Source organism: Macrobrachium nipponense, chromosome 15 (genome assembly GCF_015104395.2).
Source record: "Macrobrachium nipponense isolate FS-2020 chromosome 15, ASM1510439v2, whole genome shotgun sequence".
NCBI classification, from domain to species: Eukaryota; Metazoa; Arthropoda; class Malacostraca; order Decapoda; family Palaemonidae; genus Macrobrachium; species Macrobrachium nipponense.
In genome coordinates this window covers 76,148,333-76,172,009 of record NC_087208.1, presented here as the reverse complement: position 1 = coordinate 76,172,009, position 23,677 = coordinate 76,148,333, and the positions used below count along the sequence as shown (strand labels likewise).

At 42.8% G+C, this 23,677-nt stretch overlaps 1 protein-coding gene across 1 annotated transcript in view; it reads right to left on the bottom strand.

Moving 5' to 3' along the window:
• LOC135195072 (piezo-type mechanosensitive ion channel component-like) overlaps positions 1-23,677 on the bottom strand; it is a 347,594-nt gene that overhangs the window by 42,014 nt on the left and 281,903 nt on the right. The window contains exons 39-48 of the mRNA XM_064221446.1: positions 22,967-23,032; positions 22,484-22,570; positions 20,870-21,044; positions 20,421-20,584; positions 19,911-20,248; positions 19,877-19,878; positions 19,514-19,834; positions 18,897-19,168; positions 17,238-17,385; positions 15,106-15,258 (exon numbers count right to left, since the gene is read on the bottom strand). Coding sequence (XP_064077516.1) covers positions 15,106-15,258; positions 17,238-17,385; positions 18,897-19,168; positions 19,514-19,834; positions 19,877-19,878; positions 19,911-20,248; positions 20,421-20,584; positions 20,870-21,044; positions 22,484-22,570; positions 22,967-23,032 — 1,726 coding nt within the window. The remainder of the gene's footprint in view (positions 1-15,105; positions 15,259-17,237; positions 17,386-18,896; positions 19,169-19,513; positions 19,835-19,876; positions 19,879-19,910; positions 20,249-20,420; positions 20,585-20,869; positions 21,045-22,483; positions 22,571-22,966; positions 23,033-23,677) is intronic.

Sequence of the window (23,677 nt, the reverse complement as noted above, 5' to 3'; positions counted from 1 at the left end):
GGAGCTGCAATCCAGCACCAGCTCTATTGCTCTTTTGTCCCACATCTGTTCCACCATCTGACGAAGAGTATCCATCAGAACAGGGTCCTTGTATTTGTCGGACAGTTCCCTCGGTGATGTTGTCAAGGGAGGAATGTCCTTTAATGGGATGTAATAACCCTTCTTGATGATTGACATCGTCCAAGGATTCGATCCTATGTCTTCCCAGGCTTTCGCAAAGAAATGTAACCTGGCTCCTACAGGTGTCTGGAGGATGGATTTCTCACTTTCCCTTCTTAAAGGGACGGAAGGAAGACCTGCCCCTTTTCTCGGTTGACTTCCTTCTGGCGTATAGTCTAGCTGGAAGCCTCCTCGAAGGGCTGCTGCTGAGCTGGACAAGCCACTTTCTTTTCCTCACTGGCCACAGGCGTATTTTTTCTTGAGGATTGTCTAAGGAGATCCTGGGTGGCCTTTTCAGTCAGTGAATGGGCAATATCCTTCACCAACTGCGAGGGAAAAATGATATTGTTATGATACAATAAAGTTTCATACATACTTACCTGGCAGATATATACATAGCTATCGACTCCGTCGTCCCCGACAGAAATTCAAATTTCACGGCACTCGCTACAGGTAGGTCAGGTGATCTACCGCCCTGCTCTGGGTGGCAGGACTAGGAACCATTCCCCCCGTTTTCTAATCAGATTCTCTCTTCCACCTGTCTCCTGCGGGGAGGCTGGGTGGGTCTTCAATTGTATATATCTGCCAGGAAAGTATGTATGAAACTTTATTGTATCATAACAATATCATTTTCATACATTCAACTTACCTGTCAGATATATACATAGCTGATTGACACCCTTTGGTGGAGGGCAAGAGACAGCTAACTACTGACTAGACAGGTAAACAACATATGTTGTAGGTATTTATAGACCTTGGTTCCTACCTTATCAGGTGGAAGACTTCGTGACTGCTGTCTAGGAGTCTGCTTCACCTCAAGAGCCTTAGCGAGATAGTGATCTGTGGCCAAGAGTTCTTGTGGATCTGTCGATGGGGTATCACATCACTTACTCGACAGAACCTAACTGGCATTTGTCAATGGGAGCACATCCGCTTATATGACAACACGCCTTTATTTAAGGAGCACACAACCGATCCCGATCACCCGAACCTAACACCCGTGTTAGTTCTAAGATTGCCAAGAGCTATCCCCAAACTCTTAGCAAACACCACAACTCAATAACCACACATACAATAATACAAAAAAAAAAATTTTTGTACCCCTCTAAAAGTCAGCTGTCACTCAATCTCCTAGTGAGAAGTGAAGGTCGCCTGTTCGCCCACCTACACTTCCCATGCACAGGAAACTCAAGAACACATCCAACAAGAGGGTTACATACATTATTAAGGATCGGTGTTAGCTCCCTTACCCAGAACCGTCTGTGCTGACACAAACGGACCTAGAGAAAAACATTTCTCATACGTAACTTTGTCACATCTTTAAATAATGAGATGCAAACACAGAGTTGCATCTCCAATAAGTTGCATCCAAAATGTTTTTTAAGTGACATATTTCTTTGGAACGCAACAGAGGTTGCGATTGCCCTAACTTCGTGGGCTCTCACTCTTAAAAGATTAAAGAATCATCTGGACAATTCTTATGAGCTTCCGTAATAACACTTCTAACAAAGAAGGCTAAGGCGTTCTTGGACATTGCTCTCTTGGGGTCTTTTACTGAGCACCAAAGACCTTTTTGCGAACCCCCAAACTGCTTCTTCCTGTCCAGATAGAATTTAAGAGCTCTGACTGGGCAAAGGGATCTTTCTGCCTCTCTGCCCACCAAACTAGAAAGTCCTTTTACCTCGAAGCTCCTGGGCCAGGGATTCGAAGGGTTTTCATTTTTGGCAAGAAGAGAGACTGGAATGAACAAATTGCAGAGTCTCCTTTGAAGCCGTCTCGTGATTCAAGGGCGTGCAACTCACTGACTCTTTTTGCCGTTGCAAGAGACATCAGAAACAAACACTTTCTAGTGATATTACGAAATGAAGCAGTGTGTGGTGGTTCAAATTCTTCGGAGGATAGAAATTTAAGAACCACATCTAAGTTCCAGCTTGGAACCTTAGGTTCAAGTGACTTTGATGTTTCGAAGGAACGAATGAGGTCGTGCAAATCCTTATCATTCGTTAGATCTAATCCCTTGTTTCTAAAGACTGCTGAAAGCATACTCCTGTACCCCCCTTAATAGTCGGTACAGAAGAGATGCGACTTTTCTCTAAGAAACAGAAGGAAATCCGCAATTTCGGTCACAGAGGTACTGGAAGAGGACAGCTTCTTCGACCTGCACCAGCTTCTGAAAACTTCCCACTTCGATTGGTACACTCGCCTAGTAGATGATCTGCGGCTCTAGCAATTGCGCTTGCTGCCTGGTGAGAAAACCCTCTCGCTCTGACAAGTCTTTCGATAGTCGAAAGGCAGTCAGAGCAAGAGTGGGAAGGTTTTGATGGTACCTCTCGAAGTGGGGTTGTTTGAGCAGATCTATTCTGTTTGGAAGAGATCTGGGGAAGTCCACTGTCCACTCCATCACCTCTGTGAACCAAATCTGAGATGGCCAATACGGAGCAATCAGAGTCATTTTGGTTCCTTCGGATGCCACGAATTTTCTGACTACTTCCCCCAGTATCTTGAACGGGGGAAAAGCGTAAACATCTAAGCCCTGACCAGTCCAGGAGAAAGGCGTCTGTTGCATAAGCCCTGGGATCTTCCACTAGGGCACAAAATGTGTCTATCCTTTTGGAGAGGAATGTGGTGAAAAAGATCTATTTGAGGCTTCCCCCAAAAGGTACCCGAAAGGCCTCTGACAGACTTCTGAGTGGAGTGTCCATTCTGTGGGAAGGACCTGGAACCTCCTGCTCAGTCTGTCCGCTCTCACATTCCTCTCCCCTTGACAAACCTCGTTAGAAGAATACCTTCCTTTGGTTTCGCCCAAATCAACAGATCTCTTGCCAGCTCGTACAGAGCGAAAGAGTGAGTCCCTCCTTGTTTCTTGACATAAGCCAGAGCGGTCCGTATTGTCTGAGTTTATCTGTACGACCTTGCCTCTGACTATGTGTTCGAAGCTCTTTAGCGCAAGGTGAATTGCTAAAAGCTCCTTGCAATTTATGTGCCAGTACCACCTGTTCTGCCGACCAGGTGCCTGACACTTCTTTGGATCCCAATGTTGCACCCCAGCCCGACTCCGACGCGTTCTGAACATGTCAGGCTTGGGGTTCCGTACTTGCAGGGATATCTCCTTTGTTTTCTTTTAAGGGGAAATCAACCACCATCTTTAAATGATTTTTTATTTCCTCCGAGATTGGAAACGTGTCCGAGACTGTCCTGTCTTCCAACTCCAACTTCTTCTCAGGAAGAACTGAAGCGGACGAAGATGTAGTCTTCCTAGGGGAAGAACAACTGTTCGAGGCGAGGGAAAGGGTCCCAGAAGGCTCAGCCATTCCCTCGCTGAAGTGCGCTCTTTTCCCTAAGAAGTTCGATACTGTGGCACAGCCTTTCCTTATTCTCTCTTGAGAGGGAAAAACTCGAAAACCCCGAGAATCCATCTGAATCCCCAGATAAACCACGTTCTGGCTGGGGATCATCTGAGACTTCTCGAGGTTCACGATCAATCCCAATGATTTTGTCAATTCCAGTGTTGTTGACAGGTCCTCCAAACACTGCTTTTGAGACCTGGCTCTGATGAGCCAGTCGTCCAGGTACAGGAGACGTTTTATCCCTTTTCAAATGTAAATGTCTTGATACATTTTTCATCATGTCCGTGAAGACTTGAGGAGCCGTGGAAAGGCGAAACACAGGGCCCTGAACTGATAGATTCTTCCCTCGAACATAAATCGAAGGTACTTCCTCGACGAATGGTGGATCGGGATGTGGGAATATGCGTCCTGAAGGTCTAGGGACGCCATCCAATCTCCTTGACGCAGTGCTGCAAGGACTGAAGCAGACGTTTTCCATGCTGAACTTAACTGTTGTTTTACGAATTTGTTCAGCGCACTTACATCCAGTACCGGTCTCCATCCCCCCGAGGCTTTTGCTACAAGGAACAAGCGATTGTAAAACCCCGGGAGCTGCAATCCAGCACCAGCTCTATTGCTCTTTTGTCCCACATCTGTTCCACCATCTGACGAAGAGTATCCATCAGAACAGGGTCCTTGTATCTGGCGGACAGTTCCCTCGGTGATGTTGTCAAGGGAGGAATGTCCTTTAATGGGATGTAATAACCCTTCTTGATGATTGACATCGTCCAAGGATTCGATCCTATGTCTTCCCAGGCTTCGCAAAGAAAAATGTAACCTGGCTCCTACAGGTGTCTGGAGGATAGATTTCTCACTTTCCCTTCTTAAAAGGGACGGAAGGAAGACCTGCCCCTTTTCTCGGTTGACTTCCTTCTGGCGATAGATCTATCTGGAAGGCCTCCTCGAAAAGGGCTGCTGCTGAGCTGGACGAGCCACTTTCTTTTCCTCACTGGCCACAGGCCTATTTTTCCTTGAGGATTGTCTAAGGAGATCCTGGTGGCCTTTTCAGTCAGTGAATATGGGGCAATATCCTTCACCAACTGCGAGGGAAAAAAAAAAAGATGTTCTGAGAGAGGCGCAAACAATAAGGCGGATCTTTGCGAAGGAGAGGACGGCCTTCGTGAGGAAAGCACTGTGAACCGCCCTCTTCTTTAAAACTCCGCACCAAAGAGGGAGCATACTTCAGCCGATCCATCCTGAACAGCCTTATCAATGCATGTGAGGATGCTATTTAGGGTTTCTGGGTCCAGTTGTTCCTTTTCATGAGACTTCTTGGCAAGAACCCCAAGGGACCAATCTAAGAAGTTAAAAACTTCTAAAGTGTGAAAAAGCCCTTTGAGGAGGTGGTCCGTTTCCGAAAGACCCATGTTACTTTTGCTGAACTCAAGGCGTGTCTTCTCGATGAGTCTACTAAACTCGAGAGTCTGACTCAGCTGAAACGGACAGAGACAATCCATATTTTCTCCCGTTTCGTACCAAATGCCTCTCCTCCCTGTAAGTTTAGCGGGAGGCATACAAAAGACTGTCCTTCCTAACTCCTTCTTCTTCTTGAACCAGGAGTCAAGAGATTGTAGCGCCCTCCTCATAGATATAGCGGGCTTCATTTTTAGGAAAGAGGAAGACTTGTGCGTTTTCGTGCTCGAAAACAGAGAGTGAGAAGGAGGAGCGGCTGGCGTTAAAGAGTCTCCATATTCTTCCAAGAGAAGGGATGAAAGAAACTTTGTAATTAGAAAATCCTTCCTTCATTTCATCCTCCGAGGCATCTTCTGGGTTCATAGGCTCGGAAGGAGAAGGCTCCCTTCTTTCTTCTGTTTCTTCCCTTACTCTCTTCCTTTCCGAAGAAGCACTCCTAATTGGAGAGGGACTAAGAGTTACTCTCTCTTTGCTAAAAGATTGACGCTTGGATGACTCCTGTAAGATGTCAGGCTCTTCATGCAGGGAATGCGCCTGGCGTACGGCAGGAGTATCTCGCCTGGAAGGAGTAACGTGTTTGTGGAATACTCCTGGTGCTTGGCAGGCGCAACGCGTTTCGAATACTCCTGGCTTCTGGTAGGCGCATCTTGTTCCGAATACTCCTGGCGCCTGGGAGGAGTATTAAGTTACAGAATACTCCTGGCGCCTGGGAGGAGTATAAAGTTCGGATACTCCTGGCGCCTGGGAGGAGTATTAAGTTCAGAATACTCCTGGCGCCTGGGAGGAGTATAAAGTTCGATTTCTCCTGGCGTAGGGGAGATCCGAAGGTCCGAGCTCCTGGCGCCTGGCAGGAGTATGTCGCTCCAAATACTCCTGATCCTTGGAATGCGTATGGTGTTTAGTAGGAGTATTGATCATGGTAGGCGCTTTTCGTTTAACCAAGCGCTCTACTCCTAACAGGATCTTCTTCTTCAGTTAACTCTTGGCGCTTGGTTGAAGATCTTGAACGTTGTACTGAATACTTTGGCTCTTTACGCCTACCTGGAGCCTGGCTCCTGGCTGGAGCCAAACTCTTGACAGGAGTAACTTCCTTTCTTACTTCTCTCCTGTCTAACGCACCGTTCCTCCGGAGATGGTCGCCTGTGCGACACCTCCCCTGGACCCTGGCTCGTTGCGCGTGACAGGGGATCGGTATTTAGATCTTTTAATAGGAAGCCTATCATCCTTCTTACGAGTAGGCTCCTTATAAAGAACTCCTACCAACGATGCTAATTGTTCCTGCATATTCATTAAAATTTTCCTGGTTGAGGAATCTTTCGAATCAGGAGAGGGAGATCTGGAAGGCGCTCTAGGATCTCCTCCAGACCCAGAGTCTGATTGTTTTCCAGCCTTCTTTATTACCGAAGGCGCTCCTTCTTCAGAGAAGCGCTCGGGACTAGAATTGAGCTCATGTTCTTTCATACTCCTCTCAGCGGACGGGAAAAGTTTTCGACTCCTTCCATCCTCTTCTCGGAGAGGGCGAACTAGAAGACGAAAAGCACTCTCGAAGGACGCTTTTCCTATAGCGGTCTTGGCAGTTTGTGATATGATAGATTCTGCCGAAGGGACGCCTGATCGTTGGGGATTCTCCACAACCCCCCGTAACGGCTTTCAACTTTCTTCTCCTCCGGGCCAGGGAGCTTGGAAGAGGTCTAGGCCCATGGGAGCGTCGCAGAGACGACCAGACGCCCCCTCCACTACACTGGGGACCACTAATATCACTTAGCGAAACCACATTCACTTTCCTTACCTTCCAATGCTGCCATTTTTTCCTGCATTTTCTGAAGGGAAGCTCTGAGTTCCGCTATTTCCGAAGCAGAACTAGAGGGATTAGCAATTTGTGAACGGGCTGAAACAGAATGGGCATGATTATCAGAGGAAGAAGCTACAGAACTAGACAGTAAATCACGAGATGTAGACATTCTGCGGGTTTTGTAAGCCACCTTCCTCTCTCTATCAATTCTCTAACTTCTTAAAGTAAGAAGTTAGATTCTTCCACTCTTGCGCACTCAGTTTCTCACACTCGTTACACGTATTCTCAATCGAGCATTCAACCATTCTACAACCACTGCATGTAGTGTGAGGATCTACCGAAGCTTTCGGAATCCTCACCTTACAGTCCCCATTCATTCACACACTCTGAAACTAACACTAGAGTCAGACATATTCACGAATTCCAAAACCAAGTCCAAAAAACAGTCCACGATAGCGAATGCCAAACAACGATCCAAGTACGTCACCAAATATCAGCGAGAGATGATCAAAAGCGTTGTGAAAAAAGAATTCTAGTCAGGAGGAAGTAACAACAATGTTGATACCACCGGCGACAGAGAGAATCTGATTAGAAAACGGGAATGGTTCCTAGTCCTGCCACCCAGAGCAGGGCGGTAGATCACCTGACCTACCTGTAGCGAGTGCCGCAAAATTTGAATTTCTGTCGGGGACGACGGAGTCGATAGCTATGTATATATCTGACAGGTAAGTTGAATGTATGAAAAGATGTTCTGAGAGAGGCGCAAACAATAAGGCGGATCTTTGCGAAGGAGAGACGGCCTTCGTGAGGAAAGCACTGTGAACCGCCCTCTTCTTTAAAACTCCTGCACCAAAGAGGGAGCATACTTCAGCCGATCCATCCTGAACAGCCTTATCAATGCATGTGAGGATGCTATTTAGGGTTTCTGGGTCCAGTTGTTCCTTTTCATGAGACTTCTTGGCAAGAACCCCAAGGGACCAATCTAAGAAGTTAAAAACTTCTAAAGTGTGAAAAAGCCCATTTGAGGAGGTGGTCCGTTTCCGAAAGACCCCATGTTACTTTTGCTGAATTCAAGGCGTGTCTTCTCGATGAGTCTACTAAACTCGAGAAGTCTGACTCAGCTGAAACGGACAGAGACAATCCCATATTTTCTCCCGTTTCGTACCAAATGCCTCTCCTCCCTGTAAGTTTAGCGGGAGGCATACAAAAGACTGTCCCTTCCTAACTCCTTCTTCTTCTTGACCAGGAGTCGAGATTGTAGCGCCCTCCTCATAGATATAGCAGGCTTCATTTTTAGGAAAGAGGAAGACTTGTGCGTTTTCGTGCTCGAAAACAGAGAGCGTGGAGAAGGGGAGCGGCTGGTCGTTAAAGAGTCTCCATATTCTTCCAAAAGAAGGGACGAAAGAACTTTGTAATTAGAAAATCCTTCTTCATTTCATCCTCCGAGGCATCTTCTGGTTCCATAGGCTCGGAAGGAGAAGGCTCCCTTCTTTACTTCTGTTTCTTCCCTTACTCTCTTCCTTTCTGAAGAAGCACTACTAATTGGAGAGAGGGACTAAGAGTTACTTTCTCTTTGCTAAAAGATTGACGCCTTGGATGACTCCTGTCGGATGTCAGGCTCTTCATGCAGGGAATGCGCCTGGCGTACGGCAGGAGTATCTCGCCTGGAAGGAGTAACGTGTTTGGAATACTCCTGGTGCTTGGCAGGCGCAACGCGCTTCGAATACTCCTGGCTTCTGGTAGGCGCATCTTGTTCCGAATACTCCTGGCGCCTGGGAGGAGTATTAAGTTCAGAATACTCCTGGCGCCTGGGAGGAGTATAAAGTTCGGAATACTCCTGGCGCCTGGGAGGAGTATTAAGTTCAGAATACTCCTGGCGCCTGGGAGGAGTATAAAGTTCGGAATACTCCTGGCGCCTGGAGGAGTATCGAGGTCCGAAGGACTCCTGGCGCCTGGCAGGAGTATGTTCGCTCCAAATACTCCTGATCCTTGGAATGCGTATGGTGTTTAGTAGGAGTATTGATCATGGTAGGCACTTTTCGTTTAACAAGCGCTCTACTCCTAACAGGATCTTCTTCTTCAGTTAAACTCTTGGCGCTTGGTTGAAGATCTTGAACGTTGTACTGAATACTCTGGCTCTTTGCGCCTACTCGGAGCCTGGCTCCTGGCTGGAGCCAAACTCTTGACAGGAGTAACTTCTTTCCTTACTTCTCTCCTGTCTAACGCACCGTTCCGCCGGAGATGGTCGCCTGTGCGACACCTCCCCTGGAAGGCTCGTTGCACGTGACAGGGGATCGGTATTTAGATCTTTTAATAGGAAGCCTATCATCCTTCTTACGAGTAGGTTCTTATAAAGAACTCCTACCAACGAGGCTAATTGTTCCTGCATATTCATTAAAATTTTCCTGGTTGAGGAATCTTTCGAATCAGGAGAGGGAGATCTGGAAGGCGCTCTAGGATCTCCTCCAGACCCAGAGTCTGATTGTTTTCCAGCCTTCTTTATTACCGAAGGCGCTCCTTCTTCAGAGAAGCGCTCGGGACTAGAATTGAGCTCATGTTCTTTTCATACTCCTCTTCAGCGGACGGGAAAGTTTCGACTCCTTCCATCCTCTCTCGGAGAGGGCGAACTAGAAGACGAAAAGCACTCTCGAAGGACGCTTTTCCTATAGCGGTCCTTGGCAGGTTTGTGATATGATAGATTCTGCCGAAGGGACGCCTGATCGTTGGGATTCTCCACAAACCCCCGTAACGGCTTTCAACTTTCCTTCTCCTCCGGGCCAGGGAGCTTGGAAGAGGTCTAGGCCTGGGAGCGTCGCAGACGACGACCAGACGCCCCTCCACTACACTGGGGACACTAATATCACTAGCGAAACCACATTCACTTTCCTTACCTTCCAATGCTGCCATTTTTTCCTGCATTTTCTGAAGGGAAGCTCTGAGTTCCGCTATTTCCGAAGCAGAACTAGAGGATTAGCAATTTGTGAACGGGCTGAAACAGAATGGGCATGATTATCAGAGGAAGAAGCTACAGAACTAGACAGTAAATCACGAGATGTAGGACATTCTGCGGGTTTTGTAAGCCACCTTCCTCTCTCTATCAATTCTCTAACTTCTTAAAGTAAGAAGTTAGATTCTTCCACTCTTGCGCACTCAGTTTCTCACACTCGTTACACGTATTCTCAATCGAGCATTCAACCATTCTACAACCACTGCATGTAGTGTGAGGATCTACCGAAGCTTTCGGAATCCTCACCTTACAGCCCTCATTCACACACACTCTGAACTAACACTAGAGTCAGACATATTCACGAATTCCAAACCAAGTCCAAAAAACAGTCCACGATAGCGAATGCCAAACACGATCCAAGTACGTCACCAAATATCAGCGAGAGATGATCAAAGCGTTGTGAAAAAAGAATTCTAGTCAGGAGGAAGTAACAACAATGTTGATACCACCGGCGACAGAGAGAATCTGATTAGAAAACGGGAATGGTTCCTAGTCCTGCCACCCAGAGCAGGGCGGTAGATCACCTGACCTACCTGTAGCGAGTGCCGCAAAATTTGAATTTCTGTCGGGGACGACGGAGTCGATAGCTATGTATATATCTGACAGGTAAGTTGAATGTATGAAAAGATGTTCTGAGAGAGGCGCAACAATAAGGCGGATCTTGCGAAGGAGAGACGGCCTTCGTGAGGAAAGCACTGTGAACCGCCCTCTTCTTTAAAACTCCTGCACCAAAGAGGGAGCATACTTCAGCCGATCCATCCTGAACAGCCATTTTATCAATGCATGTGAGGATGCTATTTAGGGTTTCTGGGTCCAGTTGTTCCTTTTCATGAGACTTCTTGGCAAGAACCCCAAGGGACCAATCTAAGAAGTTAAAAACTTCTAAAGTGTGAAAAAGCCCTTTGAGGAGGTGGTCCGTTTCCGAAAGACCCCATGTTATTCTTTTGCTGAAGAATTCAAGGCGTGTCTTCTCGATGAGTCTACTAAACTCGAGAAGTCTGACTCAGCTGAAACGGACAGAGACAATCCCATATTTTCTCCCGTTTCGTACCAAATGCCATCTTCCTGTAAGTTTAGCGGGGGCATATTACAAAAGACTGTCCTTCCTAACCTTCTTCTTCTTGAACCAGGAGTCGAGATTGTAGCGCCCTCCTCATAGATATAGCAGGCTTCATTTTTAGGAAAGAGGAAGACTTGTGCGTTTTCGTGCTCGAAAACAGAGAGCGTGGAGAAGGAGGAGCGGCTGGCGTTAAAGAGTCTCCATATTCTTCCAAAAGAAGGGACGAAAGAACTTTGTAATTAGAAAATCCTTCTTCATTTCATCCTCCGAGGCATCTTCTGGGTTCATAGGCTCGGAAGGAGAAGGCTCCCTTCTTTCTTCTGTTTCTTCCCTTACTCTCTTCCTTTCTGAAGAAGCACTACTAATTGGAGAGGGACTAAGAGTTACTTTCTCTTTGCTAAAAGATTGACGCTTGGATGACTCTGTCGGATGTCCAGGCTCTTCATGCAGGGAATGCGCCTGGCGTACGGCAGGAGTATCTCGCCTGGAATGGAGTAACGTGTTTGGAATACTCCTGGTGCTTGGCAGGCGCAACGCGCTTCGAATACTCCTGGCTTCTGGTAGAGCGCATTGTTCCGAATACTCCTGGCGCCTGGGAGGAGTATTAAGTTCAGAATACTCTGGCGCCTGGGAGGAGTATAAAGTTCGGAATACTCCTGGCGCCTGGGAGGAGTATCGAGGTCCGAAGACTCTGGCGCCTGGCAGGAGTATGTCGCTCCAAATACTCCTGATCCTTGGAATGCGTATGGTGTTTAGTAGGAGTATTGATCATGGTAGGCACTTTTCGTTTAACAAGCGCTCTACTCCTAACAGGATCTTCTTCTTCAGTTAACTCTTGGCGCTTGGTTGAAGATCTTGAACGTTGTACTGAATACTCTGGCTCTTTGCGCCTACTCGGAGCCTGGCTCCTGGCTGGAGCCAAACTCTTGACAGGAGTAACTTCCTTTCTTACTTCTCTCCTGTCTAACGCACCGTTCCCGCCGGAGGATGGTCGCCGGTGGCGGAACACCTCCCCTGGAAGGCTCGTTGCACGTGACAGGGGATCGGTATTTAGATCTTTTAATAGGAAGCCTATCATCCTTCTTACGAGTAGGTTCCTTATAAAGAACTCCTACAACGAGGCTAATTGTTTCCTGCATATTTCATTTAAAATTTTCCCCCTGGTCTGAGGAATCTTTCGAATCAGGAGAGGGAGATCTGGAAGGCGCTCTAGGATCTCCTCCAGACCCAGAGTCTGATTGTTTTCTAGCCTTCTTTATTACCGACGGCGCTCCTTCTTCAGAGAAGCGCTCGGGACTAGAATTGAGCTCATGTTTCTTTTCATACTCTCTTCAGCGGGACGGGAAAGTTTCGACTCCTTCCATCCTCTCTTCTCGGAGAGGGCGAACTAGAAGACGAAAGCACTCTCGAAGGACGCTTTTTTCCTATAGCGGTCCTTGGCAGTTTGTGATATGATAGATTCTGCCAGAAGGGACGCCTGATCGTTGGGGATTCTCCACAACCCCCGTACGGCTTTCAACTTTCCTTCTCCTCCGGGCCAGGGAGCTGGAAGAGGTCTAGGCCTGGGGAGCGTCGCAGAGACGACCAGACGCCCCCTCCACTACACTGGGGACCACTAATTATCACTAGCGAAACCACATTCACTTTCCTTACCTTCCAATGCTGCCATTTTTTCCTGCATTTTCTGAAGGGAAGCTCTGAGTTCCGCTATTTCCGAAAGCAAGAACTAAGAGGGATTAGCAATTTGTGAACGGGCTGAAACAGAATGGGCATGATTATCAGAGGAAGAAGCTACAGAACTAGACAGTAAATCACGAGATGTAGACATTCTGCGGGTTTTGTAAGCCGCCTTCCTCTCTCTATCTTTCTCTAACTTCTTCAAGTAAGAAGTTAGATTCTTCCACTCTTGCGCACTCAGTTTCTCACACTCGTTACACGTATTCTCAATCGAGCATTCAACCATTCTACAACCACTGCATGTAGTGTGAGGATCTACCGAAGCTTTCGGAATCCTCACCTTACAGCCCTCATTCACACACACTCTGAAACTAACACTAGAGTCAGACATATTCACGAATTCCAAAACCAAGTCCAAAAAACAGTCCACGATAGCGAATGCCAAACAACGATCCAAGTACGTCACCAAATATCAGCGAGAGATGATCAAAAGCGTTGTGAAAAAAGAATTCTAGTCAGGAGGAAGTAACAACAATGTTGATACCACCGGCGACAGAGAGAATCTGATTAGAAAACGGGAATGGTTCCTAGTCCTGCCACCCAGAGCAGGGCGGTAGATCACCTGACCTACCTGTAGCGAGTGCCGCGAAATTTGAATTTCTGTCGGGGACGACGGAGTCGATAGCTATGTATATATCTGACAGGTAAGTTGAATGTATGAAAACATCTTTTCAAGTGATGTTTTGACATCACAGATACCACAAACCTCACCTTGCGTAAATTTTGGAAGGAGCATTTTGATATTGTAATATGCATCCGACACATCGATCAAGCTTGGCAGGAGGTTTCGAGGCAAACCTTGAACTCTTCGTGGAGGAAACTCTGGCCTGATGCCATATCTGCCCGAGACTTTGAGGGATTCGATGTGGGCGAAGCTGGTGCAGATTCAGAAACAGTTGACGATCGAAACTGTTTCGCAACCAGATCTTGATGAGATCGTTGCACTTGGCAAGTCCATGGGGCTGGTCGTTGACGAGGACAACATCAATGACCTTCTCGAGGAGCACCAAGAGGAGCTTACGACGGATGACCTGAAGGAGTTGGAGGCCATGCAACATAATGTCGTTCAAGAAGAGTTCTCTAGCAGCGGCGAGGAGGAGGAGGATGACCTTATGACAACGGTAGAAATTAAGGATGCTCTAGCTGCTTTTCATAAGGTGCAATCATTTGTAGAAAAGGCACCCCGAAAAGGCTTACACAGGTCATATGCTTGCGCAGTTCGATGATGTTTGCCTGAGTCATTTCAGAAACATTGTCAAAAGCAGGCAGAAGCAATCTTCCTTGGATAGTTATTTTTTTAAAGAGGCCTTTAGTAGGAGTAAGCAAACAGGAAGATCCAAGTGATACTACGAAAAAACAGAAAGTGGAAAGTGGTGAAAAAATTGACATTTTGTAAAAAAAAAAAAAAAAAAAAAACGTAAAGTATAATAAAGTAAAAAAAAAAAAAAAAAAAAAAAAATGTAAAAAAAAAAAAAAAAATTTTAATTTTAAGTTTTTTGTAAAGTTAAGTGTTACGGTTTTGTGTCATTTGTTAATGTGTTTCGTAAGGTTTAATCTTTATGTTTCCTGACATTTTTTAATGTGTTTCGTAAAGTTAAGTGTACGTACGTACAAGTTTTCTGCCGTGTGTCCTCCTCCTCTGTCGCCACATTTGGAGATAGCCTACCTCGAAAGAGCCTGGATGGCTTTATAATGTGTTTTTATCTTTGTGAGTGAGATTCTGGGCTGCAATGGGTAAGAGTTACTGTGCTTTAGCCAAAGATATGGCTTGTCTGTAATTTTGATGTTTTGCAAAGTTGTTCTATTTCATTTAATCTTTTGACTTTGTCTTTACAATTGTGTATGCTTATCAGTGTCCCTCCTGTCTTTTAACAGGCGGATCTAGTGAGGGGGACTATGTACTGTGTGGAGGGAACTATATTTTGGAGAAGAGATAATTGGTGTTTGCCTATTACTTTATAGACTTAAAATACCGGGGGGTTATCTGAGTAACTTGAACTATGAGTTATCATTCCATATAATTATCCTGTAAGAATCTGAGTTATTCAATTAGTGCTTTACTTTGAATAAACGTATATTTTTGTAGTTCCAACTCTGATTTGATGACCTAATGAAATGGAGTGGAGGTTATTGAGAGAGAGAGAGAGAGAGAGAGAGAGAGAGAGAGAGAGAGAGAGGAAGGCTATTGCCAGAGTTGGGTATCAGGAGAGAGAGAGGGGGAGGGGAGGAGAATGTGTTACCAGACTTAGTTTGCCTTCTGCTTTGGCTTAACGCTTACCAAATGTGATACGAGACTCTTGTCTCGTAAGATATATATACATATATATATATACATATACATATATATATGTGCTGGTTTCATGGAAAGACTAAAATATAGTTGGTAATGTTATCATACCAAATCCACTTGATTAAGAGCCCTTATCTGGTTGAAAGAGAAACGGTGGTATGAAGCTAGGGCTGGTTAAGTGAATTAGATGGGTAAAGAATGGGCAACACCTATTTTATCTTTTGAAAGACTAAAATCATTAATACCTCAGTTTGCACACACCTGAAAAATGAGCTTGCCGATTATAAACTTCCTGAGAAACAATGCCCTGTCAATGATGATGAGACCAAACTGAAGGATGAGCATGACCAGAAAAGGAATTGGAACACGGTTCTCCTCTAAATATGCACTAACTCCACCATCTCCTTGCTGAGTCTGAAATAGAAAAAAAAAATAAGTTCCATATAGCCTTTTTAATTACAGAATTAATAAAATATGCTGAAATATAAACATTAATGATTTTAGAGCATTTGAACTATAAAGGGAGATGTAGGAAAGTGTTTACAGTACTTAGAATGCGACAACTCTACAGCATAGCGACTTCAAAACACTTTATATAGCCAATGTTCCACTTTGGAATGTATGTGACTTCTTCCTAGATGTGTTATACTCTTACTACATTTCATTCTTCCAAAATTATAATTCATACTGTATAATAATTTAATAAGAATTAATTTTAAATAAATAATAATAAATACTAATAATACATAATAATAATAATGAATAATCAATAATAATAATAATAATAATAATAATAATAACTAAGTAACGAGAACTGAAGGGATAAAGCTACCAGATGGGAGCAACATCAAACACATAGATGACACAGGATACAAATACCTGGGAATAATGGAAGGAGGGGATATAAAACACCAAGAGATGAAGGACACGATCAGGAAAGAATATATGCAGAGACTCAAGGCGATACTCAAGTCAAAACTCAACGCCAGAAATATGATAAAAGCCATAAACACATGGGCAGTGCCAGTAATCAGATACAGCGCAGGAATAGTGGAATGGAGGAAGGCAGAACTTCGCAGCATAGACCAGAAAACGAGGAAACATACGACAATACACAAAGCACTACACCCAAAAGCAAATACGGACAGACTATACATAACACGAAAGGAAGGAGGGAGAGGACTACTAAGTATAGAGGACTGCGTCAACATCGAGAACAGAGCACTGGGGCAATATCTGAAAACCAGTAAAGACGAGTGGCTAAAGAGTGCATGGGAAGAAGGACTAATAAAAGTAGACGAAGACCAAGAAATATACAGACACAGGAGAATGACAGACAACAGAGGACTGGCACAACAAACCAATGCACGGACAATACATGAGACAGACTAAAGAACTAGCCAGCGATGACACATGGCAATGGCTACAGAGGGGAGAGCTAAAGAAGGAAACTGAAGGAATGATAACAGCGGCACAAGATCAGGCCCTAAGAACCAGATATGTTCAAAGAACGATAGACGGAAATAACATCTCTCCCATATGTAGGAAGTGCAATAAGAAAAATGAAACCATAAACCACATAGCAAGCGAATGCCCGGCACTTGCACAGAACCAGTACAAAAAGAGGCATGATTCAGTGGCAAAATTCCTCCACTGGAGCCTGTGCAAGAAACATCAGCTACCTTGCAGTAATAAGTGGTACAAGCACCAACCTGAGGGAGTGATAGAAAACGATCACGCAAAGATCCTCTGGGACTATGGCATCAGGACGGATAGGGTGATACGTGCAAACAGACCAGACGTGACGTTGATTGACAAAGTCAAGAAGAAAGTATCACTCATTGATGTCGCAATACCATGGGACACCAGAGTTGAAGAGAAAGAGAGGGAAAAAATGGATAAGTATCAAGATCTGAAAATAGAAATAAGAAGGATATGGGATATGCCAGTGGAAATCGTACCCATAATCATAGGAGCACTAGTCACGATCCCAAGGTCCCTGAAAAGGAATTTAGAAGAACTAGAGGCTAAAGTAGCTCCAAGACTCATGCAGATGAGTGTGATCCTAGAAACGCCGCACATAGTAAGAAAAGTGATGGACTCCTAAGGAGGCAGGATGCAACCCGGAACCCGATACTATAAATACCACCCAGTCGAATTGGAGGACTGTGATAGAGCACAAAAAAAAAAAAAAAAAAAAAAAAAAAAAAAATGCATGAGGAAGACTTGAAACTAAATAGCTATTGTTTCTGGAATCATATCTAGGTAATAGAAAAATCAACTGTTAAGGTCCTTTTACCGTTTCAAGTCATGGGACATTTCCTGGAACAAGTGAGGGCTTTGACCATGTAAATCCTTTAAACTAGAAAGTTCCCTTACTGTAATCTACTTACACCAAATGCAGAGAATCCAAAGATGAGTACGAAGAAGTTGAAGAAGTCACAGAAAAACATGTAAGCATAAACGTCCACTGACACCTGAGAGTCCTGGTTTAGAAGATCATTCAAGAAACCACGGACTTTGCTTACCAGTTGGTGAGCGCTGAAATATAAAAACTAAGTATTAATACCAAACTCCCTACATCTAAGAATACAGTTTTTAAAGGTTTCAATTAATTTATAATGAATGTATAATGGTACCTCAGTGACTCATATGGCTCTCAACTCATACAATTAAGTATTTGGACATTTTGTCCGAGTAAAAAATTGTCCTGCCTCTGTCCATTTTGCTTGGCTTTAGGACAAACAAAAACAACCAGCAGGAGCATGTATTGGGTTAGACACATCATGCTTGTGCAGTTCACAGCTGAAGCAAAGGGCAAGTTGGCAGTTTACTCATAGATCTCTGTCAAAATACGACTCTGCTAATATGTCTTGTGGCTTCTGTTTTTTTTTCTGGGGGGTGGGAGTATAGTGCAAATAAGTAACTCTAGTGTCTTAGAAGATTAGCATCATTTTACATAGACGAATCCTGATGCATCAATGGTCAAAGTGATGCATTTGTAAAGAAAGTATTTGAGCATAAACAACATAGAGTTTCTCTGGATTAACGCTGGTCATCCCTCTCATAAAATAAAGAGCATGCCCAGAATAACGTTAATTTACAAAGGGAAGTACAATCAGCTTGTGTGCTTGTTCACAGGAAAAAATTCATACACATACAAGTTACTTAAAATTTATACCATACTTTTTCAATTGCTGATATCAATAAAGCTTAGCATTTCCTTGCCTGTTGCTGCATTTACTGAACTTGACTTCTTCAGTCCTTCTTGGGCTTTGTGCCAAAATACTACATACACAAAATCCCTCCATTTGAAAAAGGTGCCATGAAGTTATACGTATAGAGTGGAGCTAACTACAAAAGTGGATTGCTAGGGGCCCTTGAAATGCCGCAACCATTCACCAGATAATCTCCTCATCCATCTTAAACATACATTTTGTAATACTGTATTGGTAAAAAATTTTGTCAATAGAATTTCTTCTCTATTGCTTGTCCAAAGCTAGGAAAAAGGAGGAGGGTTGAGCATATGATTAACACCCCAGCACTGTAAAAATCACCAATTGTTACAGAAACTTGCCTAAGACGTTACACAGACCTGCTATGAAGAGCAACGGCCCCATGAACCTTTGGAATTCCTCGTTGGATGAGTGGTTTACATGTCTGTCTACCGATTAAGTAATTCCGAGTTCGATTCCCCGCTCTACCAATGAGGAATCAGAGGAATTTGTTTCGGGTGATTAGGAAATAATTTCTCAAAATAATGTGGTTCAGATCCCACAATGAGCTGTAGGTCCCGTTGCTAGGTGACCAATTGGTTCCTAGACGCGTAAAAATATCTACCATAATCCTTCAGGTCAGCCGTATGAGCGCTGTTAATCAGCTCAGTGGTCTGGTTAAACTAAGATATGTATACTTAACTTTTCTGGAGTCAAAGTAATGCTGGGGGATCCTGTTCTTTGTAAGGATCATTGATAAACTCTGCCCTAGTGCGGTCTGCCACTTTTCCCATCAACTAAATGCCATATTCAGCCAACCTTTTTTTGTACACTTACCCTCCTTTAGCTAACTTTGGCAGCTGTTGGATATTCTCCTTGACTTCTTCCATATCAGGTTTTTGGAAGTCCTTCAGAGCTTGCAGGTTACAAGCTGCACATGTTACATGAACAGATTCTGAAGCTTGAGACAGTGATAAATGAGTGCAGTAAGATGTAATGGACAAAGGTCTCTGACTAAATGACACACGAGACCCTTCAGATAAGTGACGTCGATGGTGAGGTCTTGATACCAGAGAAGATGAACGCACGTATGCTGCCCCTCCAGGTACCTACAAAATGTAAAATAGCGGCTATTGGGACATCATATGATTGACCAAAATCACTTCTAAATAGTACCTTACATTTGTGTAAATAAACATCATCTCAGTTGATTAATATTCTTAAAACCAATGTCAAATTAGTACTCAAGATTAAGATAATATTGATAATTCAGTACTTGTGAACTCTTCGGACACACTACAGTACTAGTAAAAGTAAGAGAAAACACAAAAGCATGGCCTATTGAGCCCTGTAATTGTCGTATACAGTTTACATTATAAACTGAAACTGAAAGTTAGTACATGCACATAAAATAAAAGTTATATAACTATTGCATACAGTAAGCTTATCCAGACCTGAGACACAAGGGATGACTGACGGCTGTGTGATTGATATGGTGACCAGGTTTGTCGGTAAGCAATTTCACTGCCTGACCTGTGACGTGAGGGCCTGGATACATCAGAACCAGAACGGGTTGTGACGGATCTCCCATCTTCAGAAAGTTGTCGGTAATGTCTTGGAGTTGAGTAAGGTAATGGTTCAGATGCCCTTGACATGAGAGAGTCATCATTTATGTTCAAAAGAAGTGAGCTCTCATCTTCTTGCCAAGTCAGGGAGCTCTCTTTGGTATTAACAGGCAAAGAGCTATCCTTTGTTTGAGAGAGTAGAGAGGTGTCCTTGGCATTTGAGATGAGGGACATATCTTTAACATTAGATACCACTGAACTCTCTTTTGCATTAGATGCTAAAGACCATCCTTGATTTCTTTAGAAGTAAGTGAACTGTCTTTTGTATCCTTAGATGATAAAGAGCTCTCTCTAGTGTCCTTTGATAGCAAGGATGTATCTTTTGTATAGGATAATATGGAGCCATCACCTGACTGGGAAAGATGAGAGCTATCCTCTTTGGATGTAGGACCTGAGGTTGTTGAGTCGTCTGGTTTTTTCCCTCCTGTAAGAGGCTGTGCTGAGGATGAAGTACGACTTTGGGTAAATGAGGAATGTGATGAATGAGATGGAGAAGAGTCTGATGACTTTGGAGAACTCACATCAGATGATTCCTTCCACAAACCTAAACTCTTTAACATGAACCTGTAATTATAGCAAATGATTAAGTCACAGAAAATCTTAAATATGTACATTTAATGTTATAATACAACACTATTGACAGTAAACAACGAAAAGAGATCATATCAGCCAGAAAGTCTTGTATGGATATATATTCTAATAGTATAAATAACTTTTTAAAATGTGGAAAAAAGACCTGTGGAAAAAGACGACCAGGAGGACAGCCAAGTCATAAACAGCATATCGGTTCTTCTTCTCTACACCAATGATTCTAGGAGGCCAAAATGGGGCATTAAGTCTTTCCATCTGATTCCATGGGAAGAAGTCAAACTGAAATAGGTACTTTACCAACACAATCAGCTGAAAGTAGAAGAAAAACATTTTGTAAACAAATGTCAGCTTCATATTTCAAAAACTACAATAATGAAAAATGACCACACGACATGGTATTCAACTTCCTTTGCTTTATCTGTAACTTACAGAACTTTATTGAGATAGTTTTGTCAGCAGTTAAAATTACAGAAAGCCAAAAACTAATATCTGCATGACCAATAAAATGCTTCTAACACCTGTCAATACTATAACACAGCTGACAAATGCTTGTCTCACAAGCTTACAGCCAAAACCAATCAATCAGCAACTCACCTCAGTATATGCTATTACTGCAATCCAAAAGGTTTTAGTGGGTCTTGGTATACTCAGTGAACCCCAGAGAAAGACCATTAGCGGCAGAGGCAAAGATAGTACACTAGCAGACTTGATTTGGTTTACAAAGATCATAATGTACGACACCAACTCTGATCTTGACAAGATAGCATACCTGAAGGTCAAACACAGTATCCTCAGTTATAAAATTCTGTGAAAATTGTGTATTTTGTTTTTATAATGAATTATGTTACAAGTTCTGCATTTACAGATGTGCACTCATACTTTGATTCCGTACACACATTCATGATATGAACAAGTAAATACATATGTACGTCTCTTTAGTTTTCACAGATCAGCCAGTACTGTACTCAGACTATTTACCAACAATCTAATCCATACAGTACTATTAAATAGATTAACTTTCAGATATCATTCTTCACATCTGGCACAGCACTGATACTGTGCTTTATCACCTTACACAATAGTATCTTGATTTTCCAGTTGTAAATGGGGTATATGCTTCATGTACCAAGATGTATACGTATCTATATCAGCTTTCATCCATACTCAAAAGCACTGCTACATCGTTGCTGATTTTAAAAGCCAGTATTCATTCCATACACAATGACCTATGGTCCTATGGTAAGATACCTAGATAGATCTAGCTAATGACCAGCTATGTTCTTTCTAAGCTTTAATGACTCATGTCAGCAAACTGATTCAACTAATATCTATTAATTTCATAGTTTCTGTGCCTTCACAAAAATGACCCCCAGTGAATCAGAAGAACTGGTATCTGCTTTTCAGGAGACATGGACATTTAACTTATGTGATAAAGATGTCTTTACTGTAACTTTAAGATGTGAATCTATTCTCCCAGTGACTGCAACAGCTTCTTGATTATGAGTATAATTCTGATGTGGCAATGCATCTATTTTTCCACTATATAAGTACTTCTGTTGGTAGTCAATGACCTAACTGGCATTCTACAAGGCATTCTTTTCATCACTAAAGGGGACTGATCCAGTTGTCGAAGTTCTGATTAAAAAATAGTCATAATTACTCTGCAAGTGAAAATCTTCAGTATTTGAATGCTTTACATAAAAATGAAAAATAATGTGAAATCATCATAGCAATCATTAGGCAAGGCTACTTATTGAAGCCATTCAGTAGCAAGTTTGAATCTGCACACACAGTACTGTAAATGCAAACGCTACAAGAATCAACTATGTATATATCTAAAGTGACTTCTCATTATATATAAAAGCTAAAGTCCCATGAAAAGTAGAATTACTCTTAACTTAACTCAGTAGTTGAGATAATGCAACCTGGGCCTCCTCCATGAGAAGTAACTTAACAGTAATTACCAACAGTTACTATAGTACAGGTTTCGGTGAGTTATTTGTAGATAGTATGATTTAGAGGAGCTTTTTATGATACAAACACAAGAAAGGTACAATAATGGGTTTGTTTTGGATGACACTGGCAATGATGCAACAAAAATAACTATGATAACAATAAATGTGAGCAGTGTGTATTCATTTCTGCCATATTAAATCATAAGCACAACACACTTACTCAATGATATAGTAATCCTCAAGAGAAACTCACCAACATGCAATCATAAGTCTGACAAAAGGTGGCTGTTCCTTTTTAAATTCCTTCTCACCTCCTTCTGGTAAATCCACAAGGTCCACACTGAAATGAAAAGTTTTATTTCACGTCATGAGACAACACAGTAATATTATGAAAGGTCCACTTTGTCAAATTTTATTAAAACAAAGCGTGAATGCCTGCTGAGTAATTACTTTAGATTCTTGAATGGTAAAAAAAATCAATGAATAAAAAACATAAAACTCAGCATACAAAATGAACTACAAATTTATTCTTCAGTCCTCATTCCTGAGGAGCCCTGCATATACGTAAAACAAATGAAGTTTTGTAAACTAAAATTATAGTAATGCTTATTGAAAAAAAAAAAAAATTTCATGTAGTACGCTACAACGCTCAACATTATTTTACCGTGTAAAGTAAATTCTGCGGTAACACAAAAACTAAATAATTCATACGGTGTGAAAGGACTAGGGACCTCACCTGTCATCTGTTTTGTCCTCACTTGCTTTTTCAACACGTATTTCTAGAGGTTCCTGTCCTCCGTACCTGAAGGCAAAATTTGCACACAAGCAAAGGTTATTCCACCACCAATAGTCACACAAACTCGCATAACAAATGACAATACCCATACAAAGCATTACAGTATAAGTAAATACAAAGGTCTGCTGGAAGGATTTCAATTTCATTGAGATTCTGAAACACTAAGATGAAAGTTTCATGTGCAGTATATTTTATTCATAAAAGGTCACTGATATGGTAATTTTCTGTACATTATTACTGTCCTACAGTGGTGGATGCATGGTATATGACATCGTTGATCATTAACATTCTTACTAGCAGGGTTTTTAGCAACAACACCAAGCAATGGTAATATTAAATCATGGTGTACGTAGTACAAATCATAACACCTGAAGCTCTTATAAATATATCTGAATACAGTGTAATGAAAATATGGTTATATCACTTGGCAAATTACAGAATATAGTATGGAAGAGGGTAATAATCCTAGCTTGTCAGCAGTAAATAAGCCTTTACATAGGACTCACAATTGAAGACAAGGTCATTAGTCACTCTTCCATGGGGGTTTATGCATTCAATAAACCGTGAAACACCTAATAATTGTTCCAAAAAACTGTCAAGAATTTAAGTTCCATACCATCAGGACCTTTAATATGTGTAATGTTCAAACTG